Source organism: Tachysurus fulvidraco, unplaced genomic scaffold, assembly GCF_022655615.1.
Source record: "Tachysurus fulvidraco isolate hzauxx_2018 unplaced genomic scaffold, HZAU_PFXX_2.0 HiC_scaffold_42_np12, whole genome shotgun sequence".
NCBI classification, from domain to species: domain Eukaryota; kingdom Metazoa; phylum Chordata; class Actinopteri; order Siluriformes; family Bagridae; genus Tachysurus; species Tachysurus fulvidraco.
Genome location: NW_025927275.1, coordinates 72,564 through 84,145, shown reverse-complemented (window position 1 = coordinate 84,145; position 11,582 = coordinate 72,564). Strand labels below are relative to the sequence as shown.

The window sequence follows — 11,582 nt, the reverse complement described above, 5'->3', positions numbered from 1 at the left end:
GTGTGTGTACTGTTTAAAGTCCGAGTGTGTGTACTGTTTAAAGTCCGAGTGTGTGTACTGTTTAAACGTGTTCTCAACTTCTCACTGATACTTTTGTGATTCGGAGTTTTGACAAGTTTTATAGCCTTGATATTGTTTCTTATTCAAAAGTGGTGACAGAAAAAACTCTTTACCCCCAACCTGAAACCTCTTCCCCTGTCACAATCACATCATAATCAATATTAATAATTAGGCTTAAAGGCTAATGTATATGTAAGTAATCAAGTTTAATAATTACATGTAATATTGCTCCAAATATCATCTATAATGGTGTGTGTAATACCATGTATAACTTGGTCATTTACTTTATACTGTGTATATATAAAACACACACCTACAGTTTTGATCTTAGCTTTTTTTGATCTTAGGCTTTTTATTAATCAGCATTAATGTGTTATTTAAAAAAAGACACATTTTTTGACTAAAACTAGACTAAAATGACGAGACTTTTAGTCGACTAAAACTTGACTAACAAAAAAAGATGTGAATGACTAATGTTGTGGAAGTTTTGAGGTTCGAGAGAATTAAAGCATAAAAATATCACACCAACAGGCACGGGCAAGAGTATAAAGGTTTTTCCGGTTTATTGTTTTCAGCTTTGCAGAAGGACCCAACACTCTACGTGTAAAACCAGAGAGGAAGGGCCACCATTATTGATAACACCAGCATTTTATAGACAGGAATAAAATAAACAGGACATGTAAAACCAAAACATCATCCACCATTGGCTTAGAAGCATCGCCTGTTCATCTTCTGACCAAGCTAATCCCACGGGAACAGAAAAGGTCTCATGGGAAAGCTCTGATTAAATGCAGTTTTAGAAAGAAACAACTGAAATCTCTAGTCACAATAACTACCAGTCATGGGAAATACAGAAGCCTAGAAGGACAGATTCATGTGTTCTTCTCTAAAGTAAAAATTTCCACTACAATTCCCCCCTTTTGTCCCTGGGACAATACACAAAATTTTACTAATCATTAATCTGTAACAAAATCTAAACTCTAAATGATCGATCGATACCAGTATTGTTAATCAACTACTTAATCTACAACATTGTTAATCAGCTAGAATATAATCATTTAAATCTTAAGCTAATCATGTAAAGTCTCACATCAGCGCATCATTACCCCTGTAGGGTTCACATGAATGCTTCATAAAATACATGATCTTTAGTGGATAATATGCTGTTTTTGTGGGGACAGGACCCGTATATATAAGAAATATGCAGTTAAAGGCAAAGCATTAAGCATTAATCAAGTCGTAACCTCACTACAAGTCACAGTCTCTACTGTCCGTATTTACCTTTGTCTGTTTCTGGATCAGTCTGGGCAAATTCAGTGAAATAGTCATCGCTGAACGGAGGACTCCATTCAGGGTCATCGTCAATATCGTCTAGTTTCACAAGTTGTTTGGTCGTTAGATTGGACATTATGATGTAATGAATGCATTTGTATATGCAAGGGCCAAACAAACATAATAAGAGTAATACCACAATCACTGGGATTATCATTGATAGATAGGGAGTCCACTGTCCGAACAGTGTATACCAAAGTCCCCAACTATTATCTCCGTGTTCGTCTCGTTTCATTTGGTTTGCTACTTTGTGCATATCATGCAGTGCATCTGAGATAGACCCATGGTCGTCATCATTCGAGGGAATGAAGGTGCAACATTGATCTCCAATCAGGGCACATACACCTCCCTCTTTAGCTAATAGAATATCTAAGGCCATTCTATTTTGTGTAGCAGTCAATCTAAGGGCCGCGAGTTCCTGTTTAATGCCTTCGGTTGCCCGATTAGTGGAGTTAATATAAGTGGCAAGCCGATAATGTGTGACTTCTAGTTGATTCCAAACCTGAGTCATCCCATACTGTGGGAAGAAGGAATCAAAGAATTTACTCAGTGTAGGTTTCAGTCTATGTTCTGGCGGAGGAAAGTCATTATAAGACACCTCTCTCTTGGGTCGCTTTATTGGTGAGTGTGAGTGAGCTATGACCACACCTGGATACCTAAACCTTGCTAAAGTACATACTCCTCCCCAGTTACGGGGTAGGGCTAGATACACGTTTTTACCACAGACCCAGTACCAGTCGTCAGCCCTGAGTAATGTGCCGGTGTCAGATGGATGAATGAGGGAACACTCTGCCTGTGGGCAGGTTCCGTCATCAGAATATGGGTAATATAAATGAGTGCACCTACGGCTGGCGATATTACCTAACGGTGTGTTTCCTGTACCTACAAAACAGTGTGTGTAGTTCAATTTAGGAGGAGGCTGTGCAACAAATGTGTTAACTCTTGTTTGGTTTACTTTGAATGTTCGTTTTGTCACACGCATTAGAGTTCGTAGACATATGGTGGTACCAGTTAAATCAGTCCTCCCAGGACCTCCAGCTTCACACCACAGGGAGGCCGGTGAATTTATCACCAGACTCAAATGTGTGCCATTCTGGACTCTATAAGCATCCTGCTTCCACATGGAGTAAGAATTTCTACAGTATTGGGCTATGGCTTTCAATTCACTACCATTACTTTTCATGGGGATCATTGTGTGTTTACTCGCAGCTGTGGGGAGAATCATACACACATAACAAGACTCATTTGTGATCATTTTGGCAGTGTAGTTGGCAAATTGCCAATAAGTGTTTTCATGCACGTCTCTGCGACTTCTACCAAAGGTGGAAGTCTTTTCTGCATTCCCTCTAATTAACAGGCAGATCATAAGGATGCCAATGATCCCTAAAACTCTTGGGTGATAGTCAAACAGGCTCCTCATCTTAACAGGAGCTTTTACTCATCAATGTTGATCGATTGTAGAAGTCAGGTCTTATATTTGTGTTTGTATGGGAGTCTGGCTGTCGTAAATGTGTAATGCTGTCGTCATCTGCTGTCATAAGTGTCTGTCACATTTACCTCTTTCAGTTCATTAATTTCATTTACATTTGTGTTTACATTCATATGTGTGTGTGTCGATGTTACTCCTTCAGATGACGCTGCTCCTTCTCGGTGTCGGCTGCTGCGTTGTATCAGGGTTTTCTTCTGACTCAGACACTATACGCGTCGTGGAAAGTCAGTTGGAGCTCACGGGAGAGGTTACTAGCACGTCACCGTGTGCCCTGATGCCCCTTCTCATTCCTCTTTGCAGCTGTCGGGTGTTGTTTTTTCCTCTGGCTCAGGAACCCGCTTACAGTGGCTAACGTGAATCCACGTTGCTCTCTCTGCAACCTTCACCGCAGTCTGCGTGGTCAGAAGTACCTGAAATGGTCCCAGCCACCGCCTGGCTCTCCAGCTTTTCCTCCTGAAATCCTTCACCACCACCCAGTCACCTGGTTTGAGACTGTGCAGATCTGTTTGCGTCACCTTAGGCAGTGCTTCCTTCACCTGCTTATGGATTTGAGACAAAACAGAGGACAAGTTTGCACAATAACACAGCATTTCATCTTCACATTGGCTTGTGGTTAATCTGGGTGTGTGTCCAGGCTCAATTCCTGTATTTGGGGGTCTGCCAAACAGTATCTCAAATGGGCTTAAATTCACTCTCCCTCTAGTTCTCGTTCTCATGTATAATAACACAATGGGAAGGGCCTTTACCCATGATAGACCTGTTTCATCACAGCACTTGGCCAATTTATTCTTTAGCATACCATTTTCTCGCTCCACCGCCCCTCCGCTGGCAGGGTGGTACGCACAGTGTTGTCTGAGATCTATACCCAAGTACTCTCCCACCCGTCGAAGTGCTTGGTTTACAAATGGAGTCCCATTGTCACTACTGATTTTGTCAGGGATTCCCCAACGAGGAATAATTTCAGACAGGAGTGCTTTAGCTACTGCACTTGCATCCTGTTTGGAAGTGGGGAAAGCTTCCACCCACTTAGAGAACATATCCACTATCACCAAACAGTATTTTTTGCCTTCACTGGGTGTCAGTTCAATAAAGTCCATCTGAAGGTGTTCAAATGGTCGCTGTGGCGGAGGATGGGCGCTCTGGGAGACTTTAACGCCTCGGCCAATGTTGTTTGTTGCACACACTATACATTTCTCACAAAACTTCTGGGAATAGTTTGCAAAGCCCTTAGTGTGCCAGTATCTGGAGACACTGTTATACATCCCCCCTTTTGACGCATGGTCTTGGCCATGCGCCAATTTAGCATAGAATTGAAACAATTTCTTTGGCAAACATGGCTTGTCATCAGGGCCGTACCAAACCCCATCTCTTACCACACCTCCTGCTTTTCTCCATGTGGCTCTGTCTTGGGCTGTAGACTGTGATTGAAGATCTTTGAGATCTGCTGTGGGAGTACATATTTGCAACATACACAAAGTTTCGTCGTTCTCTGACGAAAAAATCAGTTTCTGCGCAGCTGATTTTGCTGCTGCATCTGCTTGCGCATTGCCCTGTGACATGGGGTCATGTTTCCCAGTGTGTGCTTCACACTTACATATGGCAATAGATTTTGGCAACAGGATTGCATCCAGGAGTTCAGAAATCAGGCCATTGTGCGTGATTGCTTTACCTGAAGAAGTCAGGAAACCTCTGTTTTTCCACAATGTACCAAAATCATGCACTACCCCAAATGCATATCTACTGTCAGTATAAATGGTGACAGTTTTGTCTCTTGCTAACCTGCATGCTGTTGTTAAAGCAACCAATTCGGCTGCCTGCGCAGAGAGATGCTCTGGTAATGATTCTGCTTTAACCGTTTCATGTTGTGTCACTACTGCATACCCCACGCAGTTGCGGCCTGTTTTCTGATCTCTGAAGGCTGATCCATCCACAAAAAACTCAAGATCTGGATTCTGCAACGGCGTTTCCTGCAAATCAGACCTAGGACTGCAAATTTCATTTACAACCACAACACAATTGTGTGGTTCCCCATCTGCTTCTGTAGGGAGAAGAGTTGCAGGGTTTAACACAGTACAGCGTTTTACTTTCACATTTGGCATGTCAAGCAAAATAGTGTGATATCTCAGCCAACGTGCCGCAGACATATGTGCTGTTTTCTGTTCAAGAAGAAGAAGCGACACTGCATGTGGGACCCAAAGAGTTAGTTCACTGTATCCCACAATATCTCTAGAAGCATTAACCGCTTTCTCAGCTGCTGCTACTGCTCTTAAAACACATTGGCAGGCCTGCTGCTACCGGATCCAATTTAGCAGAGAAGTAGGCCACTGGTCTCATTTTCCCACCATGATTTTGTAATAGCACTGATGTCATACAACCACTTTTTTCATCAACTGTTTGTACAAACAATTCGTTTGGATCTGGAATCCCTAATGTTGGGGTGGTTTGTAAAGCCATTTTCAAATCTACGAAGGCTTTTTCTGCCTCTGGTGTCCAAGTCAGTGCACTGTGGGCCTGTAGGCCTTTCCCATGAGCAATTGCGCTCAAAGGTGCTTCGAGGACTGCATAGTTTGGTATGAAAGTCCTACAATAAGAGCACATGCCTAGAAATGACATCAGTTGTTTTTTTGTGTTAGGCTTTGGAATGTTTTGTATTGCTGCAACTCTGTTCTGCTCAATAGTTTTGCCTTGTTCTGATATCAGATGCCCCAAGAATTTCACTTGCTGTTTTACAAACTGCAGCTTTGATAAGCTCGCCTTGTGACCTTCCTCCGCTAGATGACAAAGTAACGCAATAGTGTCTTTTTCACATTGCTCTTTAGATGGCGCTGCAATCATGCAGTCGTCCATATATTGAAGAATTGCTGACCCTGGGGTCAGCGTCAGAGATTCAAGACTGTTTTTAAGAGCTTCATTGTAAATAGTTGGAGATTCGCAAAATCCCTGACACAATCTGGTAAAAGTGTACGGCTTTCCATTGAAAGAAAACGCAAACCAAAACTGGCTGTCTGGATGAACTGGTACACTGAAAAAAGCATTAGCTAAGTCTACCACAGAAAACCACTTGCTTTCTGGTGGAATCTGAGACAAGATTGTGTGAGGGTTTGGCACATTTGGAGCTCTTGGAATTACTGCATCATTCACTACTTGCAAATCTTGGACAAAACGCCACTCCTCTGGTTCACCCAGAGGCCTAGGTTTCCTCACTGGAAAAATAGGTGTTCTCACTGGGGAGGTTTCACATGGCACAATCACTCCAGATTCAAGCAGTGAATTAAACACTGGTGTGATACCCCTAATAGCCTCTGGCTTTAAGGGGTACTGAGTTTTGCAAGGTCTGTAATCCGATTTAGGTGTTATCTGCACCGGTGCACAATTTTTGATCAGACCTACATCATATTTCCCTGTTGCCCAAAGTTCTCTAGGAACTGCTTGTAATCGGGGATCTTCCCCAGAAATGTGTGTCATTTGCCACATTGTTTTCAGTACATCTGTGTCTGCCTGTGGCATTATCTCAACTGTTCTGTCAACAAAAGCTATCCAATTCAAGTGCATGCAATAGGATTTAGTTTTCTCGCTGTACAACACTGTGGGATCTGAACTGGGTTTCAAATCATCAGCTTTCACACATTTTAATGTCCACATCCCTAAATCTTCCCATTTCTCTGTTTCACCTTTTGATAAAGACACATGTGGGTGTGAATTCTCTATAGTGAACGGATGGGCCTTCCCCGGCTTCACATTTATACTAGAAAGATTCACTTCTGCAGTACATCTGTAATTATCCCAATACAACTTTGTCAGTAACAACACATCAGCTTTTGGCTGCATTTCAAACCACTCTTGTTAATAAACTACATCAGGCTCTGTGTCTGTGTGTGCTGTGCAGTGCAGATCATGTGTGTCCATGTACTGTGTGCGTGTAGGGTTAGTAACATCATAGGCCTTATCCAAGAGTGCTTGATTCACTGAATTCACAGAAGAGGTGCTGAGTTCCCACTCATACACATACAACAGAGGTCTGGGGTCCCACTTAACGCCCTGAAATTCACCTATTTGACTTCTACACACTTTTAATCCGTTTGGGGTGCTAATTAGGTTTATTCCCAATTTGCAGATCAAATCCCTGCCCATCAAATTAATCGGGCAGCATTCAGAAAGCAGAAAAGAAAATGTGAATGACTGTTGGTTATTCTCAACACACCTTAAGGGTGCTGTAAATTTTTCTTTCACGATAATCCCAGACGCTCCAACTGAATTCAGGGATCTACCACTCATTTCTGGCATCTCACTCAACTCATGTAATTTGATCACAGAGTTTCCTGCACCAGAATCTACTAAAAACAAAATGTCTTTCCCTTCTACATTCAATGTGTGCACTGGCATGTGCTTGTAGGCATCTAAACTGTATTTTGCATATGTGCCTTGTGGAGTATATTTCTTTTCAAGAAAATCAATAGCATTCAAAACCTTAAAATTTAAGTCGGAATCAGAAGTTAGCTGAAGCATTTCCTCATTGCATAGCATCAAAGATTTTGACTCACCCATCCCTTCAGGACTGACCTCCTCGACCTGAGATGTTGATGGTCATGCAGTTTCCTCATCATGTCTCTTAGGGCATTCCCTTGCCCAGTGATCTTGTCCTCCACAAACAAAACATCCACTCTCTCCCCCTTTTTCTTTTCCGCCTCTGGCTCTTCCTCTTCCTCTCCCCCTTCCTCGATATCGCCCTCTTCCTCGGTATGTGGAAGTCCCTCTCCATTGTGTATGAGATCTCGTCATGGCTTGCATCATCGTCAGCTGAACTTTGTGTGTTTGTTCTTCTCTCTTTTTTCCCTGATCTTGCTTGGCTTGTGTGAGCAGCTTTTCGCATGCAGAGCATGTTGTTCGATAAGGCTCAGCTTTCCAGTGTCCCACGTGATGCATAGGTTTTTCACCTTGTCAGATATTTCCGGAATCAGTCCATTCATGAAACTGTTTCTCAAATGCGCCTCGTATGCGGTCACTACCCCCTCACTCATATTCTCGGGGGCAGTAAGGCCGCTGTGCGCGTTGTGTACTTCCGTGAGGCGATGAAGATATTGCGCAACTGTCTCGCTGTCCTGTTGTTTGCACAGCGCAATCTTTGTCATATCCATCTTCACTGGAAAAGCTTCATAACACGCTTCACGTAATTCCGTTACGAAGTTATAGTACGTCGCATTCCTCCCGCTCTCATGATCTGGATGTCTCATGCACAGATTTTCATCCGGCCATTCATACTTAATCCGCGTTATGTCAGATGCTAGTTTTCTTCCCAGCAGGCGCCTCAGTTCAAGAAAGGTGGGACGAAATTCTTTGCAGAAACGTTCCAACTCCACACCAAACTTTCCCCCCCCCACTTCTCTCGGGTCAGGGAGGTGCTCATGAGCATGCTCAATGTCCTTTAGTGTCCACGGACGGTGTACTAACATAGGGTCTCCATCCGGCCCTGCTACTTCCACCATGGGCATTGTAATCACACTCTGAAGTTTCTCGTTGACCTCTGGAATCGAAGCCTCTTCTCTGACAGGTTCAAGATCCGTAGTCTCCTTTTGCTTGTCTTTCTGGCGTGTACGATCCGCGATCGGTGGAGAGGGTGGGTCAGCCTTAACTGCCTTCGGTGGAGGCAGTGGACTCTCCTTCGGCTCCACACGAGCTGGCTCCGGATCTGCGCACACCTGTCGACATGACGCAGCCGCTGCCAGACGTGGTCGAGGAGGCGGTCCATCCAGGTCAGGATCATCTGAAAAAGACTTAAGACACTGGAGACTTTGTGAGTTACTTATTGTACTTTGTGTATTCTGTACATATTGTATAGATGCTCTCTTTGGAGTACATTGTGCTTTTTGAAACCTTTTTTCAGCCTCTAACTTCCACAAGTGAAAAGCTGTCCAGTTTATTTCTACCCTGCTCTTCTTCTTCTTCCCAACATTATCTCTTTCCATTTGGGTCAGGTTACCTTTCAGCAAATCTAACTGCTTCAAGCTAAAACTGCCGCCATCTGGGAAGCCACACTCCGTCACCCACCGCAGCAATTGTGACACAGAATCAGGACCATAATTATTTCTCATATAATTCACATTAGGTCCAGTGACACACACTGGGTTTTTATTGAGCATGCTCTTAGAAATACTGTTGCCCATGACTATCTTAGTTTATTGTTGACAGTCTCTGCACCAGAAAGCCTGTGCTATGTGTGTGTGTGTTATCTTTTGTTTTGGCCTTTTCTCTTTTCCCCAAACCTGCTTTGCTCTCCGGAGAGTCTACACCGAGCTCGTCAGCTCTTAGCGGTGGGTTTTCTCAAAACCTCGCAAACAAGACACCTTTAGCACCTAATCCCAGATTAGTGCCGTGCTTTACTTTTGTATTTTAGGCCTTGCACTAGGTGCCTATCCAGGTCACTGACCTGTCGACAGATCCAGGTTTAAATCCTGTCTTTACAGCACTTTCTACACAGAGACAACCAACAATATTCACTATTCAACACTAATGAATTCAACTATGGTTTTCAAAATAAAACCCTTACAACTTTAGCAGATTAATCAGTGTTCTTTAACACAAATAAAAATAGATTCTCTCACCTTCCACACATCCAAGTACTTTTGATTCCAGCGTTGAGGCGGCTCACGGTGAACTCCCGAGTCCTCTCACGCTCATAGCCAATTTTGCGGTCGAGGTGAAGTTAACAGCCTTCAAGGCTCGAGCGCTGCAAACCTCCTCGGGAATCCCCGAAGTCGACTCTCAAACGCGGAATCCTGCCGACAACGCCAGCCTGTTGTGGAAGTTTTGAGGTTCGAGAGAATTAAAGCATAAAAATATCACACCAACAGGCACGGGCAAGAGTATAAAGGTTTTCACGGTTTATTGTTTTCAGCTTTGCAGAAGGACCCAACACTCTACGTGTAAAATCAGAGAGGAAAGGCCACCATTATTGATAACACCAGCATTTTATAGACAGGAATAAAATAAACAGGACATGTAAAACCAAAACATCATCCACCATTGGCTTAGAAGCATCGCCTGTTCATCTTCTGACCAAGCTAATCCCACGGGAACAGAAAAGGTCTCATGGGAAAGGTCTAATTAAAGGCAGTTTTAGGAAGAAACAACTGAAATCTCTAGTCACAATAACTACCAGCCATGGGAAATACAGAAGCCTAGAAGGACAGATTCATGTGTTCTTCTCTAAAGTAAAAATTTCCACTACACTAAATATGACTAAAACTAACGAGGACATTTGGCCCAAGACTAAGACTAAATTAAAAATAAGTGATGAAATTAACACTAATCTGGATTCAGTTACTGTTTGCTCCAACATTCAACATTCGTCTTACAACCCTGATCACCAGCTGGTTAAATTTAATTCTCTCTCTCTCTCTCTCTCTCTCTCTCTCTCTCTCTCTCTCTCTCTCTCTCTCTCTCTCTCTCTCTCTCTCTCTCTCTCTGTATTAGAGCATGGACTCTGTCCTATATAGATGTAATCTACATCGAACTCTCAACAGCCTGAATTAATGTTGTTAATGAGGCAATTAATGTCCTGGAAAATCTCCTATAAAAACTTTAACACTTGTGCTTCCATCGCTCTCTCTTTATATTCTAAACAGTAAACTCATCTGACCATCAATCTATCCATTAGTCCATCCAATCATCCATCCATCATCCATCATCCACAAACCTTAATTGATCAAACGATTGTTTTATTAAAACATTAAACTGATGTAACTGATTAAAACATATACACATGTTCATTGTGAGATGTTAACATGTCACTGTACTGTAGACAAGAGAACATCTGAAAACATTTTTACAGGTGAGACTCTGTCACAACTGTCACGATGTGATGTCCAGTGTGAACAACCTTCTTGTTGTTAATGAGAATTATTACAATAATAATTATGGAACATGATATTTATGGCTGTTTTATTGTGATATGAGTCTCAGTATTGGTGGGTTGTAATAGTTAGTTCTGTGGTGTCCTGTCCTCTGATTTGTGTGTGTGACACAAACACACTGACATTTCTGTTACAGCTTCAACTTTAGCTGGATTATGGCTGTGTTTGTGTGTTTGAGATCAGTGTTCTGATATTTCATCATTTCTCTTCCAGTCTGTGTGAGTGTAATCTGACAGAGGAAAGCTGTAGAGTTCTGTCCTCAGTTCTCAGCTCAAACTCCTCCAGACTGAGAGATCTGAACCTGAGTGACAATAAACTGCAGGATTCAGGAGTGAAGCTGCTCTCTGATGGGCTGAAGGATCCACACTGTACACTGGAGATACTGAGGTACACACACACACACACACACTCTGGAGATACTGAGGTACACACCACACACACACACACACATACACACACACACACACACACACACACTCTGGAGATACTGAGGTACACACACAGACACGCACACAGAGACAGACACACACACATACACACAGGTACACACACATACACACAGGTACGCACACACACACACACACACACACACACACACACACACACACACACACACACACACAGTTTTAATAAACACTACAACATCCAGATCTCCTCTGTGGTAACTGTAACTGTAGTGATCTGATATATTGTCATTGTTGTGTGTGTGAGATGGAGAGTAAATGTACTGTATATAAAGATTTTGTGTAGTTCATGTTTTCAATACTAAACCTGAGTGTGTTAAGTGTGAG

General features: G+C 42.7%; 2 protein-coding genes across 3 annotated transcripts; both read right to left on the bottom strand.

The window, feature by feature from the left end:
* Positions 1–915: 915 nt before the first annotated feature.
* Positions 916–9,797, bottom strand: LOC125140684. 2 transcript variants are annotated; one of them, XM_047809841.1, is made up of 2 exons: positions 9,481–9,797; positions 916–3,420 (listed from the first exon to the last, which is right to left on the bottom strand). In XM_047809841.1, the coding sequence occupies exon 2, from the start codon at positions 2,810–2,812 to the stop codon at positions 1,325–1,327; it is 1,488 nt and encodes a 495-aa protein (XP_047665797.1). In that variant the 5' UTR covers positions 2,813–3,420; positions 9,481–9,797; the 3' UTR covers positions 916–1,324. The 2 variants fall into 2 exon arrangements, with proteins under 2 accessions (XP_047665797.1, XP_047665796.1); XM_047809840.1 differs by lacking the exon at positions 9,481–9,797 and adding an exon at positions 7,423–7,558.
* LOC125140685 (protein NYNRIN-like) lies at positions 1,552–5,107 on the bottom strand. Its single transcript, XM_047809842.1, has 2 exons — positions 3,681–5,107; positions 1,552–3,417 (listed from the first exon to the last, which is right to left on the bottom strand). Exons 1-2 carry the CDS (start codon positions 5,023–5,025, stop codon positions 3,398–3,400), a joined length of 1,365 nt encoding a protein of 454 aa, XP_047665798.1. The 5' UTR covers positions 5,026–5,107; the 3' UTR covers positions 1,552–3,397.
* Positions 9,798–11,582: the final 1,785 nt, after the last annotated feature.

What these genes read in the sequence shown, in the direction of transcription:
- LOC125140685 (XM_047809842.1), bottom strand. Translation starts at nt 5,025, where the DNA reads ATGTCTGCGGCACGTTGGCTGAGATATCACACTATTTTGCTTGACATG. An exon ending in GGCGGTGGAGCGAGAAAATG is followed by an intron (nt 3,418 to 3,680) that starts GTATGCTAAAGA and finishes ATCCATAAGCAG; the next exon opens with GTGAAGGAAGCACTGCCTAA.
- LOC125140684 (XM_047809841.1), bottom strand. Translation starts at nt 2,812, where the DNA reads ATGAGGAGCCTGTTTGACTATCACCCAAGAGTTTTAGGGATCATTGGC.